This window comes from Beta vulgaris, chromosome 6, assembly GCF_026745355.1.
Source record: "Beta vulgaris subsp. vulgaris cultivar EL10 chromosome 6, EL10.2, whole genome shotgun sequence".
NCBI classification, from domain to species: Eukaryota; Viridiplantae; Streptophyta; class Magnoliopsida; order Caryophyllales; family Amaranthaceae; genus Beta; species Beta vulgaris.
This window is the reverse complement of record NC_079207.1, coordinates 33,928,747-33,941,543: the sequence shown is the minus strand read 5'-3', so window position 1 is coordinate 33,941,543 and position 12,797 is coordinate 33,928,747. Positions and strand designations below refer to the sequence as shown.

General features: G+C 37.8%; 1 protein-coding gene across 3 annotated transcripts; it reads right to left on the bottom strand.

Annotated features, from left to right (window-relative positions):
- Positions 1–7,129: 7,129 nt before the first annotated feature.
- Positions 7,130–12,636, bottom strand: LOC104896577 (glycosyltransferase BC10). Of its 3 annotated transcripts, XM_057395921.1 has the most exons (4): positions 12,322–12,636; positions 9,249–12,236; positions 8,468–8,837; positions 7,130–7,913 (listed from the first exon to the last, which is right to left on the bottom strand). In XM_057395921.1, exons 3-4 carry the CDS (start codon positions 8,804–8,806, stop codon positions 7,272–7,274), a joined length of 981 nt encoding a protein of 326 aa, XP_057251904.1. In that variant the 5' UTR covers positions 8,807–8,837; positions 9,249–12,236; positions 12,322–12,636; the 3' UTR covers positions 7,130–7,271. The 3 variants fall into 3 exon arrangements, with proteins under 3 accessions (XP_057251904.1, XP_057251903.1, XP_048503354.1); XM_057395920.1 differs by having other exon boundaries at positions 8,468–12,236; XM_048647397.2 differs by lacking the exon at positions 9,249–12,236.
- Between the last annotated feature and the right edge of the window lie 161 nt (positions 12,637–12,797).

Sequence of the window (12,797 nt, the reverse complement as noted above, 5' to 3'; positions counted from 1 at the left end):
ATTGTTTTGTTATGTTTTGGATGACTTGTGAAGTGTGATAACTTATAGTAGTTGTTTTATGATTTTTGATGGTAACTCTAATAGTTTAAGATGGCGTGTTGATAATTTTGGATTTTGTTATGGTTGCTTTCTTTAAGATATTTTATAATTTAGAATCATTTCAAACTTTCTCACAGTTTATGCATATATGTTTTAGCCTTTATTTATTTTTGGTGTCGTGGTGATGTGGGGCGCAAATTATTTCATTCATCCTCCTCAAAGAACATAATAATTCATCGTTAAAAAAAATATATATAATTCAAAGAAAATAGTTTTAATTCTGAATTCGTTAGTGAAGTAAATGGTGGTTGTGATAACTTTCTGTGGTTGAAAATGAAGCATATGATAACAAGAAGGGGTTCGTAGGCCATGGTGGTGGACTGGGGGTGATAGTCGTCATGTTATCATGTACCAATAGTCAAATATTGATTTATATTCAAATTATACTCATTCTGTTCAAAATATAGTTTCCATTTTCAAATCTAAGTGTTTCAAAATATAATTCTCCTTGTGCCGTGAGATTTATATTTTTCAAATCTGAGTGTTTTTCAGAGCAAGATTTGAGTGTGGTTTGCTCTGAAAAACCAATATTTGATTGGAGCACGGTTTTGCTCAGGAAAAACCAAAATACGACAAGTTCAAGAAAAAGAGACGTTCTTGCTAGAGATGTGAGATATAATCAGTATCTAAAAATATATGTATGATATATATTTTTTGCATATTGATATTATTAAGAGAATAATATACTTATTTTAAGATATTATTTAGTGAATAAGCTAGAATTATGGTCCTATATCTTTTAGGAAGATTATTTCTTATCTTATGCTACCTTAGGTTTTGTATAAATACTTTACCCATTGATGAATAATACAAGGCCACACAATTAACCATTTAACCTAAATTTATCATGGTATCAAGAGCAAGTTGAGATCTTGGGTGAAACCTCTAAAATAGTACTCTTGTGCCGGTGGGTTCGAGTTTTAAATCCACGGGTTGGATCTGTTAACCCCTCAAAAACTAGAATTATATTTAGTGAAATTTGTCGTCGTTGCGTCGATGATGTTGTGTGTCCTGCTATGTGCTTCGATGGTGCATTGCCCTTTGACTTAATTCTGCTCCATGAGAATATAGAACTGATAATAGGATAATCTCTAACGGTGAAACAACCACATAATTCCTTTTGTTATATTAGCACGAAGTTCCGTACAGGAGAATGAATTTTTGTTCAAACATGGGATTGTGAATCAATACGAGAAGTTAGGTGAAACTCCAAGGTAAGGTTATTTGATCCACCCAGTGGTCGTATCTATTAAAAAAAAGAACAAAAAGTTTTGGCTCTCCCTTTGTGGTAAGATAGGGTTTCTTTATCGACTCTCCTTGCGTCGTGAGACAAGGTTTTTCTCTGATTTTGAGCATATTTTGCTCTAGAAAACAACATCTTGTTTGATGTTTGTTCATTGATATTTGGCGAGTGGTTCGAAAAGAATGGCATCCCTCGTCCAACCTATATTTTACGGGTTCGAAAAGAAAGATGTTCCCGTTCAACTGAAATTTCACGACAAGAGGTTCGAAAAGAATGGCGTTCCTCGACCAAAATAAGACAGGTTCAAAAAAGATATGTTCATGTTCGAGTGATATTCAATGGGTTTGAAAAGATTGACGTTCCCGTTTGACTGTAACGGAAGGGTTCAAAAAAATGACGTTCCTGATTTTGCGATAAAATTAAAATATTGAAGACAACAACACCAAATTAGTGTATCGCCTTCAACAAAAAGAAGTTTGATCAGTTCATCCAATTGATCTGCAACTATTATTGAATTTTTTCTCCGATCTCAACGTTTGTATTACTGTTGTTGCGATTGCGGGGGGTGTTAGAGATAAAGTAGGATACTGAAGCTATGATAAATATTTGTAGGATATATTAGTAGTTTATGATATAATATTATCTTAGGCAAATATTATCTTATGATTTATTTCCAATAAGTGTTAGTTAAGTATTAAAAATAATATATCTTCTGGAGATTATTTCCAGGTAGGAGTTCTTATGTACTCCTATATACATTGTAGTCATTGTTCATTATTGAAGACACCTTAATAAAATCATATTGTTTCTCTCTTCTCATAAATTTGTCAGAGTATTAGAAAACAAAAAAAAAAATAAAAATATATATATATATATATAATATATTAATATATATATATATATATATATATATAATTAAGCATTTTATATGGGTTTTGTTTTTCGAAAGATGTTGTCAAAATTCATAGCTTTTGATGTATTTGGCCAATGTCGGATACCTTCCTATAAAACTTTAAATATCATGGAAAACTATTGTTGGGCCCAGGTTTTGTCAACTTGGCGTGGCGCTGGTATTAGTCATGTTCAAATGTGGGCAGAGGGAAATTTGGCCGCCAAAAACAAAGTGTGACCAGTTCAAATAAAGTTCAATATTGACGATTAGGCAGTTGAGAGAAAAGGGCGGCGTTGCTCCACTATTGGCTAAGAAGGCCCTGCTAAGGGGGAGGATAAAAAAAGTCTCTGGAGGAATATTCTGTAGTATAAAAGCAAGAAACTGATGTAAAACTTAGGTTGGATCTTTTTAGCTCACATTGACTCACACACTCCTTATACTATTTTTCTCTATTATTATAGCAAAATCATTGTTTCTTATCATTGTAATTGACGGTGTTGGCCTACTAGTGGATTGGTGATTAAGAGTATCACCCGCGGTTTTTCCCGTCATTCGGGTTTTCCGCGTCAACAATTCGTTTGTCTTTTTATTGTTTTATTTCTTTTACGCAATTCGTTTATTTGCTAATATGGATTGCCAAAGTATATAGATCTCGTTGTTGGTTCCCTTTTCCTTTTGCGTACTTGGTACAAAATCGGCATAAACAATTTGGCGCCCACCGTGGGACCACAGCAAGATCTCTATACTTCTACTCGCAGTCACCTTTCTTTTACTTTACTTTGCATACATTAGGTTTCTGTATTCTCCCCTCCTTTTGTGTTTTCAATGGCATGACAATGGATCACTACCCAAGAGGTCATCGATGAACTCAACCGCGTCAAAGCAGAAATGGCGACGTTGAAAGAAAGTTACGTCGCGTCCTCTATGGAGAATCAGAGCTTGAAATCCGCCCAGAAATCCTCAAAAGGGCCAAAGCCTCGCAACACCAGTGGCGTCCCCAGAATGCGCAATTTGGATGCCGAAGGATTCGAGACTCCTCTGAACCATGTCATCAATGAAGACGCTGACGAATCAGAAAAGGAGGATGGTAATGGCGAGGATGATGGTGACGCCAATCCCCCGTAGGAGCCGGCCCAAGGTCAACACTGTCGTCGTCTTGATGATCCCGTCCAGCAGCGTCTCCAGCAATTGGTAGATATGATCGCCCGTATTCTTGGTGTCCCCCAACCAATGGAAAAGGCTACCCCAAACAACTATGCAGATTCTCCCTTCGCCGACCCCATTGCGTTGATCGAGGTGCCCAAGCGATTCTCCGTCCCATCCATGAAGCTCTATGACGGCACCACAGATCCCAACGACCATGTCGCTCAATACAAGCAAAGGATGATCACCATTTCAATCCCAAAAAACATGCGAGAGGCATGCATGTGCAAAGGCTTCGGCTCGACGCTGACCGGACCGACATTACAGTGGTTCATTAATCTCAATAATGGGATTATCTCTTCTTTTGCTCAATTAGTTAATACCTTTAATATGCAGTTTGCTAGTAGTCGTAAGATGGAAAAACAAGCTAGTGATTTGCATAGGATTGTTAAAAAATCTGATGAATCTCTCAAAGAATTTGTGAACAGGTTTAACAGGGAAAAGGTGTCCATCCAAACTGTGACGCCAAGACGGCCATCGAAGCTTTCAGGCGAGGATTGGACGAAGAATCAGATCTCTACAAGGAGTTGACCAAGTATCCTTGTCCAACATTCGAAGACGCCCAAGCCAAAGCGCTGGCCCAAATCAGGCTGGAGGAAGACATGCAGTCCAGAAAAGCCTATGCCAATGCTGACAGCCAGAAGACTGTGACCAACAAGCAAACATCGTGGCGCCAGAAGCCATACGAGCAACCGCAGCAAGTCCACAGTGTTCGTCATGTCGGATCTGCCAACGACTGAAAGAGTGACCCTGGTTTGCCCCCTAGACTCGCTGAATACAGCTTTAACGTTGCTATGGGAGGTAGTATTAACACATTACATTCTTTGGGTACCGTTGTTAAATGGCCTTACAGGAACGAAAAGTCGACGGCCCATCGCGACAAATCCAAATGGTGCGAATTCCACGGAAACCACGGGCATCATACTGACGAGTGCGTCGCCTTGAGACGAGAAGTAGCCCACCTTTTGAACCAAGGTTATCTGAAAGACCTGCTAACAGTGAAAGGAAAAGAAACAGTGTCGAAACGCGAGGATCGACGACAGCCACCCTCTTCGCCAGGACATGTAAAGGTAATTAATGTTATCAGTGGTGGATCAGATATCTATGGACTAACATACTTTGCAGCTAAGCGACATGCTAGAGACGGCCCAAATCAGGACGCCATCCCAAAAGACCTCCGTCACCCGCGTGACGCTGAACTGGAGGTTATGCCCATCACCTTTGATGACGCCGACCTCGGTGACGACAGAGACATTCATCATGACGGACTGGTAATATCGTTAACGGTTAGTAATTGTCTATTTAAATGTGTGTTAGTTGATAATGGCAGTTCAGCCAACGTGCTTATGAGAGGCACTCTAGAAGACATGGGGATCGACGAGCGAGATGTCATCCTAAAGTCCACTGTCCTTGTCGGATTTAGTGGAGAATCCAAGCATACCATGAAGTGACGCTGCCCACCTTCGCTAAGGGGGTTAACATGTCAACCAAATTTTACGTCATTAACTGTCCTTCTTCTTATAATGTCATTTTAGACAGGCCCTGGATCCATAGCATGAAGGTTGTCCCGTCGTCATATCATCAATCCCTAAAATTTCCCACAAAATGGGGGGTACAAGAGATCAAAGGGCTCAGACGGATCGCGAGGGAGTGTTACAAAACGTCCCTCAAACCAAGGAAGTCGGAGGCATAGCAATTACAGATGCAGACGTTGGGAGAACTAGACAACAAGTAGATGAGGTCATACTAGACCCTAGCAAGCCTGACCAAACCGTCAAGATAGGGCAATATTATCTCCGACGTCCGACAACAGGTAATCGAGTTTTTAACGGCTAACGCTGATTGTTTTGCATGGTCACATGAAGATGTCACAGGAATAGATCCTGACGTGATTACACATACACAAGCTCAATGTTGACCCCAACAACAAACCTGTCAAGCAAAAAAGGCGCAAATTCACCCCCGAGCAAAACCAAATCATCAATGACGAGGTTCAAAAACTAATTTGACACCGGTAAGGTAAGGGAGGTAAAATACCCTGATTGGTTAGCTAACGTCGTTGTTGTAGGAAAGAAGAACGGTAAATGGACGGTTTGCATAGACTTTACTGATTTCAACAAAGCTTGTCCAAAAGATTCATTCCCTCTGTCGCACATCGACGCCTTAGTGGACGCCACTGCAGGACATGAGCTGTTGACATTCATGGACGCCTTCTCGGGATACAATCAAATACTCATGCACCCAGAAGACCAAGAGAAGACGTCATTCGTCACTGACAACGGCATCTATTGCTATAAGGTCATGCCATTCGGACTGAAGAACGTCGGTGTGACTTATCAGTATTTAGTCAACGCCATGTTCAAAGACCAAATAGGGGACACCATGGAGGTCTACATAGATGACATGTTGGTCAAGTCAAAAACTGCACATGATCATGTATCACATCTACAACAGTCATTCGAAGGTATGGCATGAAATTAAATCCTACAAAGTGTTCTTTTGGAGTGTCTGCAGGTAAATTCTTGGGATACATAGTCACCCAACGCGGCATCGAAGCTAGCCCATACCAAATCAAAGCTATCCTCAACATTCAGTCGGACACAAAGTTCGCTAATGCTTGCGACTTTATAGCTGTCTGTAGCTTATATGAAATGTCATAACTGCTGGAAATTGGTAAACCTGACTTCTCCAAAAGTGCATCTATGTCCTCTTCAGAGAATTCGCTAGCTACATTTTTCCCCCCAATAATCCCTGAGTCCACTATAATAACTTCTTCAGAACTTTCCATAGTTTTTGGGGTTCTCTTAGATTTTCTAATTTTGGGGGTGTCTTTTGGAGCCATTAAAGAAAATTGAAGGTTTTAAAGAAGAAGTACCTGATTTTCGGAGCGTATGAGATTGTTGATGCGCCTGAGAAACGGAGATTCTTGAACGCTGAGAATTTTAGAGAAAGAAGAAGGAGAGGGAAGTGAAGAGCCAATGTAATGGTGGGACGGATTTCAAATAGTGGTAGCGTGGGAAGTTGGTGAAGAAAGTGGGTATTTCAAGAGGAAGTAATTGATGGTTTGCCCAAACAGCGGTTTTTAGGACAACACGCGTCAATTAGGGGCAATTGTTGGGCCCAGGTTTTGTCAACTTGGCGCTGGTATAAGTCATGTTCAAATGTGGACAGAGGAAAATTGGGCCGCCAAAAACAAAGTGTGACCAGTTCAAATAAAGTTCAATATTGACGGTTAGGCAGTTGAGAGAAAAGGGCGGCGTTGCTCCACTATTGGCTGAGAAGGCCCTACTAAGGGGGAGGATCAAAAAACGTCTCTGGAGGAATATTCTGTAGTATAAAAGCAAGAAATAGATGTAAAACTTAGGTTGGATCTTTTTAGCTCATATTGACTCACACACTCCTTATACTATTTTTCTCTATAATTACAACATACGGTCAAGAGGGAGAAAAAGTAAAATCATTGTATTCTCATCATTGTAATTGACGGCGTTGGGCTACTAGTGGATTGGTGATTAAGAGTATCACCCGCGGTTTTTCCCGCCATTCGAGTTTTCCGCGTTAACAATTCGTTTGTCTTTTTATCGTTTTATTTCTTTTACGCAATTCGTTTATTTGTTAATATTGATTGCCAAAGTATATAGATCTCGTTGTTGGTTCCCTTTTCCTTTTGCGTCCTTGGTACAAAATCGGCATAAACAACTATAAGAAACATAATTTATCACAATATTCTAGTTAGTAGTTACCCAACCAAATACGTACAAAATTCTAGTTTTTGGTATTCCCAATCATAGCAGCACAAAACAAAAGAAATTCGCATGAGAAAGATCATTCTGATCATTTACCCCCGAATAAAAAAGGTACCATCCTAAGCAAAGGCTCTAGTGTATTAGGATGAAATTTCCTTGCAAAGAGGAAGCAAAATGAGCCCGGCACATCATTAAGAAAACAATCAGACTGACCTCTAACTCGACTCAAGAATCCTTCTGTAACATCCTTTCTCACAAACATTGTTGGGTGCGAACCAGGCCTAGACCAATCAACCCAAGTAATGCTTCGATTCGAGCTCGAGTTTGAACCAATTTTCGTGACAAGTGTAGCTAAATAATGCTCATCCATATAACATGGAGGCCTGCAATGATCTCGAAGAATTGGGTATAATGTGACATCTGATACAACTTCAATAGCAAGTTTTCGGTGAACTTCAAACCATTGATTTCCTTTTCGCCAATCTGACAATAGTATAGATGGTGCCATACGCTTGTTGTATCTCCCTCGCCCCACATTTCTTGGGTCATCAAATGATCCTACATAACTGTGTTTTGAGTTGATGAGGTACTTGTATATAGTTGTGAAGTTGAACAGAGGAATGCAGGATTCAGATAGTAGTATGAATCTTTCATTAGAGAAGTCAAGTAGGGCATTTGCTAGTAATCTTCTTTCTGCGTCTACCATGGTTGCTCTTCCCCATTCTACTGGCTGCAAGTATTGAAAAACCAAAAGACTGTAATGGCGTTACATTGTCAAGAAAGATTCTACTAGTATATTATCAATTATCTAGTAGAGTATTACTTAATATTTTAGAAAGTTATCTTTTGAAAATATAATTTGACACCAATCTGACATGTTACATATAAATATTTGGTTTTGATACCTCCCTCTTTGATTATTAGTTGTATTCAAAAGAAATGGCACACATATTAGAGAAAGGCTAAATATCTAATGGTTAGATATCTCAACGTGATAGGTTTTATTTCAAGTTAAATGCCAAATATGTCCAACAGACTCCTTTTCCAAAATTTAGATATATATGGTTAGATATTTAGTCTTTCTCCGTATATTAAAGGTAGTTGTATAAAGGTATGATGAAAATATTAAACAAATCACATGTGAGGAGAAAGCCTTTCCCAAATAGGAGATGGTACAACTAATAAAAACCGAAAGTGTTATAGTCAAAGTTAGCGTATAAATAGTGCAAAAGTTAATAAGTTGCATTTACGTATAAACTGGAGAAGTATATTGTATGTAAAGACCTTGCTAGGTATTCTACGCTTGTAGAACACTGATGATTCAACAGGCTCATCAACGGACTCGGAAGATATATGGAGGTAAATTGTATAGAAGCCTTCATGTCCTTTAAAAAACAACTCCCACAATGGTGCTAATGGCAATATCTGCCTGCTCATAAACATGAAGGCCACCTTTAGTGTCCTATTATATGGGAAATCCTTTACGTGAGGTACCATTGAAGCACGCCACATGAGCTCTCCATCAGACATCGAGTGCCATAATTCCCTCGGAGCTATCCAGTCACCAAGCTCTCCAAATACTTTCTTTGATGATTCGGTGCCGGAAAATGGTGTGTTTGGCATTGATGAGAAGTCTTCAGAGACGAGGAATTTTCTAAGGCGACCATTAACAAACATCCCAAGGATTACAACAAAGAATGCAATTGAAACAGTGAAGATTATAGTGGTGGTTATTTGAATGACTGCAATCTGAGGACTGCTTTCCTTCAATTTTCGTATGCATGATCTTTTTACGAATACTTGCATCTTACATTGCTCCATTATTGTGCTCAATGTAATTTTTCGAGGCAAGATAAGTAAGTTTGTTTAGCAAATTAAGCAGAGTTTGGAACAAGGAATAAATGCTTCATGCTTGATATGTGCCAAAGATAAGGCAGAAAAGTGATTAATTCACATTTTAGTTGGATGTCACACGACAATTTCACATAATTATGAACAATAAAGTATAGCTGAACGTTAATGATATTGTGAATACAGCACAAGGGAACGCAATTGAAGAAGTTACCTTTCTCGTGTTTAGAGTGGAGACGCTCGAGTTTTTGGCTTCCTGAGTGTTTTTTGCAGCATTATCGATGTTATTGATTAGAGAACGTATTGTGTCAGACTCGTCCGACCATAATTTTTGGTCGGATGACTTTCAGGTGGTTCCAATTTTTTTTCAGTTAGTCTTAATTTTTTTTTTCACGTAGTCTTCATTTTTTTTCAGGTAGTCTTCATTCTGTTTTCAGTTAGTCTTCTTTTTTTTTTCAGTTGGTTTTTGTACTTCAGTTAGACTTACTTTGGGTTTCAGTTGGTCTTTATTCTTTTTCAGGTAGTCTTCATTTTTTTTCAGGTAGTCTTCATTTTGTTTTCAGTTAGTCTTCTTTTTTTTTCAGTTGGTTTTTGTACTTCAGTTAGACTTACTTTGGGTTTCAGTTGGTCTTTATTCTTTTTCAGGTAGTCTTCATTTTTTTTCAGTTAGTCTTCATTCTTTTTCAGGTAGTCCAACTGAAACAAAACAAAGTCCAACTGAAAGAAAACAAAGTCCAACTGAAAGAAAACAAAGTCCAACTGAAAGAAAACAAAGACCAACTGAAAAGAAAACAAAACACTAACCTTGTGAACACTGGAAAATATGTGCTTGTTAGACCCTTTAATATTTTGTTTCCTACCGATTGTCTCTACTAAAAGAGAACCACTATTTTCAAAAACTGAAACCAGTGCTGTTACTTCCTCCAGGTCGATGGTATCATCGAAAGGATTAGACAGGGACAATTTCCTACTCAACCACCCACCAAAAGAAGCATCCAAGCCCCTATAAATTGTCAGATTTTCCTGAGCTAAATTGATTATCGATGAATCATACATTGATAATCGATGAATCATTGATAATCGATGTCGGCATATCCAAAACTTTGATATTTACATGGAAGTTCAAGGGATGCAGCCACCTTCTCCAGGACAAGGCACCTAATGTTACCCAGTTCATGCTTGAATCTACTGTTGATCCGTCACCGGAAACCACCGAGGTTGATGTTGTCGATGACGTCGCCTCCATTTTAATATACCGGGCTGTTTTCAGAAGATTGAGGTGCTGGTTTTGTGGAGGGACGTCGAAACTAAAATTGTATAGTACTGGGCTCACCATCTGACGAGAATATTGGGTCAGACGATCTGACCCAATACTTTCACTATTGATTATGAATATCTATCGTTATTATGGCTTTTTATTCTGCTAATTTTAACTCTATAGTTTGTCCCACAATCATGCACAAGCAACCTTAGCTTGATGTCTCATGTGAACAAATTAATTTAGGTTTGCTTCAAATAGTTGCTCAGTTAATAATAGATCTTGTTAGTTAGTTTCATTACAGTCAGCTGGCTACTTTCCTCTTGCCAAAAAAAAGGAGGCTAAGTGGTTATATAGGGGTTTTTTTTGGCACTAACTATTAGGGGCGAAAGTTATTCGGATAAAATCCAATCCAATCCAATCCTAATTAGTGATTCGGATCATCAGATTGAAACTGTGTTCAGATTGAGATTTTTTGAAAAAATGGGTTTTCGGGTCGGATTGGATTGGGGGTAATTGGATCGCAAAATCCAATATAATCGAATAGTAATATGCACTATATTATGTATCTGAATTGGGTTTAAGTGCTTAAATGATTTTTTTTTATAAAAAAAATCCTAGTCCATAGCCTAGTAGGCGTAGCTTTTCAAACCTTCCCCTAAAACCCTAACAACACTTAATTCCTCATTCCTAGATCTACTAGGCTGCTATTGTGATTAATTTATTTCATCGAAAAACTCGAGTTTGAAAAAATTGAATTTTCGGATCGGATCCAATCTAGGATATTAAATTTCGGATTGGATTGGATCGAATTCAAAAACTAATTGGTTTGGATTCGGATTGGAAAACTGAAATCCAAATTTTGTCGGATCAAATTGATTAGGCCATAATCCAAACCGTATACCAAACTTTCACCCTACTAATTATGCAGCTGTACAATCGTTTTAATTAGCTAGTGTTTGGAACATCAGTTGAGAAGATCTTCTAGGTAATTAACTTAATCAAAGGTCTGAGTTCTAAAACTAGCAATACAAGAACACTTGTTGGAGAGAACCCCCCCCCCCCTTGCAATTGGGCCATCCTGGCCCTAATCCAAATTAGTTGAAATTTTAAGGCTTGAATTACCAAGTGATTTTCAATAAATAATAAATATTGAATTTTACTAAATTTTGCTTACATACTGAAAATATCAATTTGTTTTTACTAAGTAATCACTCAAGGGTTTTATAGACTTTATATGTGCAATCGCTAAAATGAAAATTAGCCAAATGACCTAACACATGCAAAGATTACTCCACTTTTTACATGTGTTAGTCAATTAGTCAAACACTAATATTGACAGGTAACTATAATAAATTTATGAGAAGGTATTGGGTCAGACACGTCTGACCATAATATTTGATCGGACGACTTTCAGTTGGTTTCAATTTTTTTTAGTTGGTTTCAAAAAAAAAAAATCAATTGGTTTCAACTTTTTTTTTCAGTTGGTTTCAATTTTTGTTTAGTTGGTTTCAATTTTTTCAGTTGGTTTCAATTTTTGTTCAATTGGTTTTAATTTTTTTTAGTTGATCTTTTTTTTCAGTTGGATGTCTTTTAAGTTCAGTTACTTATCTTATTGATTCATTTACGTGTCTTATTCTAACTAAAAACAAAACTTAAGTAAATGAAATAAAATAAGTTCTAAATAAAAGCAACTTAGTTTTCAGTTACTTATATTATCGTTTCAATTAAATCCACTGCTATTGAATCCACCCCTGTTTAACTAATATTAATACTTTTATAAATTACCAAAGAAAAAATAACGTTATTATAAAAAAAATCATAACTTTATTATATGATGGGTGAATATTTTATATTTGTACCAAAGATAGCAGCAGCAGCTTCTATGGCTTTCTGCTTTGTTTTGTCATTAGTCATGGTTAGCACCTTTAACATCACTTTCTTCTGACAATATGAACTAAAATTAGTTGGGAATGAAAAATAATCAGAGAATTATGAGAATGAGAATATAGTAAAAGAAGAAAATTACCTGTGTCATTGAGAAGAAACGGAAAGAAGCTCCAAAATGTTGAAAAAGAGAAACGTGAGGGAGATGAAAAAGAGAGAGTAGAGAATTTGATGTTGTGAGCATTTAAGTTATAGAAAAAGGGAATGGAGAATTGTGAGGGAATGGAGAAAGTGACGCAGATAGTGGTGTTGTTGCGAGAGAGAAGATGTATTGGGCTCAGCCCATCTCTGACAGTAAATAATATGTCAGACGATCTGACCCAATACTTTCACTAAATTTATATATTCATGGTAAGGGACTCATTCTCCGAGCATGTATTTTTTTTTTTTTTGGTGTTTACACCCGGTTCACCCTTCGGGCTACATCCGAGTCGAGGCCAAGTTCGGGATGGTTAGGTTTCATTCCTCTCCCAAGGGTGTTGCGGGGATTCGAACACGGGTCCGTCCTACCAAAGCCAGTCCCCATCACCACTGGGCCAACACTTACTTGATTATAGA

What these genes read in the sequence shown, in the direction of transcription:
- LOC104896577 (XM_057395920.1), bottom strand. Translation starts at nt 9,004, where the DNA reads ATGGAGCAATGTAAGATGCAAGTATTCGTAAAAAGATCATGCATACGA. An exon ending in AGCGTAGAATACCTAGCAAG is followed by an intron (nt 7,914 to 8,467) that starts GTCTTTACATAC and finishes CAATACTTGCAG; the next exon opens with CCAGTAGAATGGGGAAGAGC.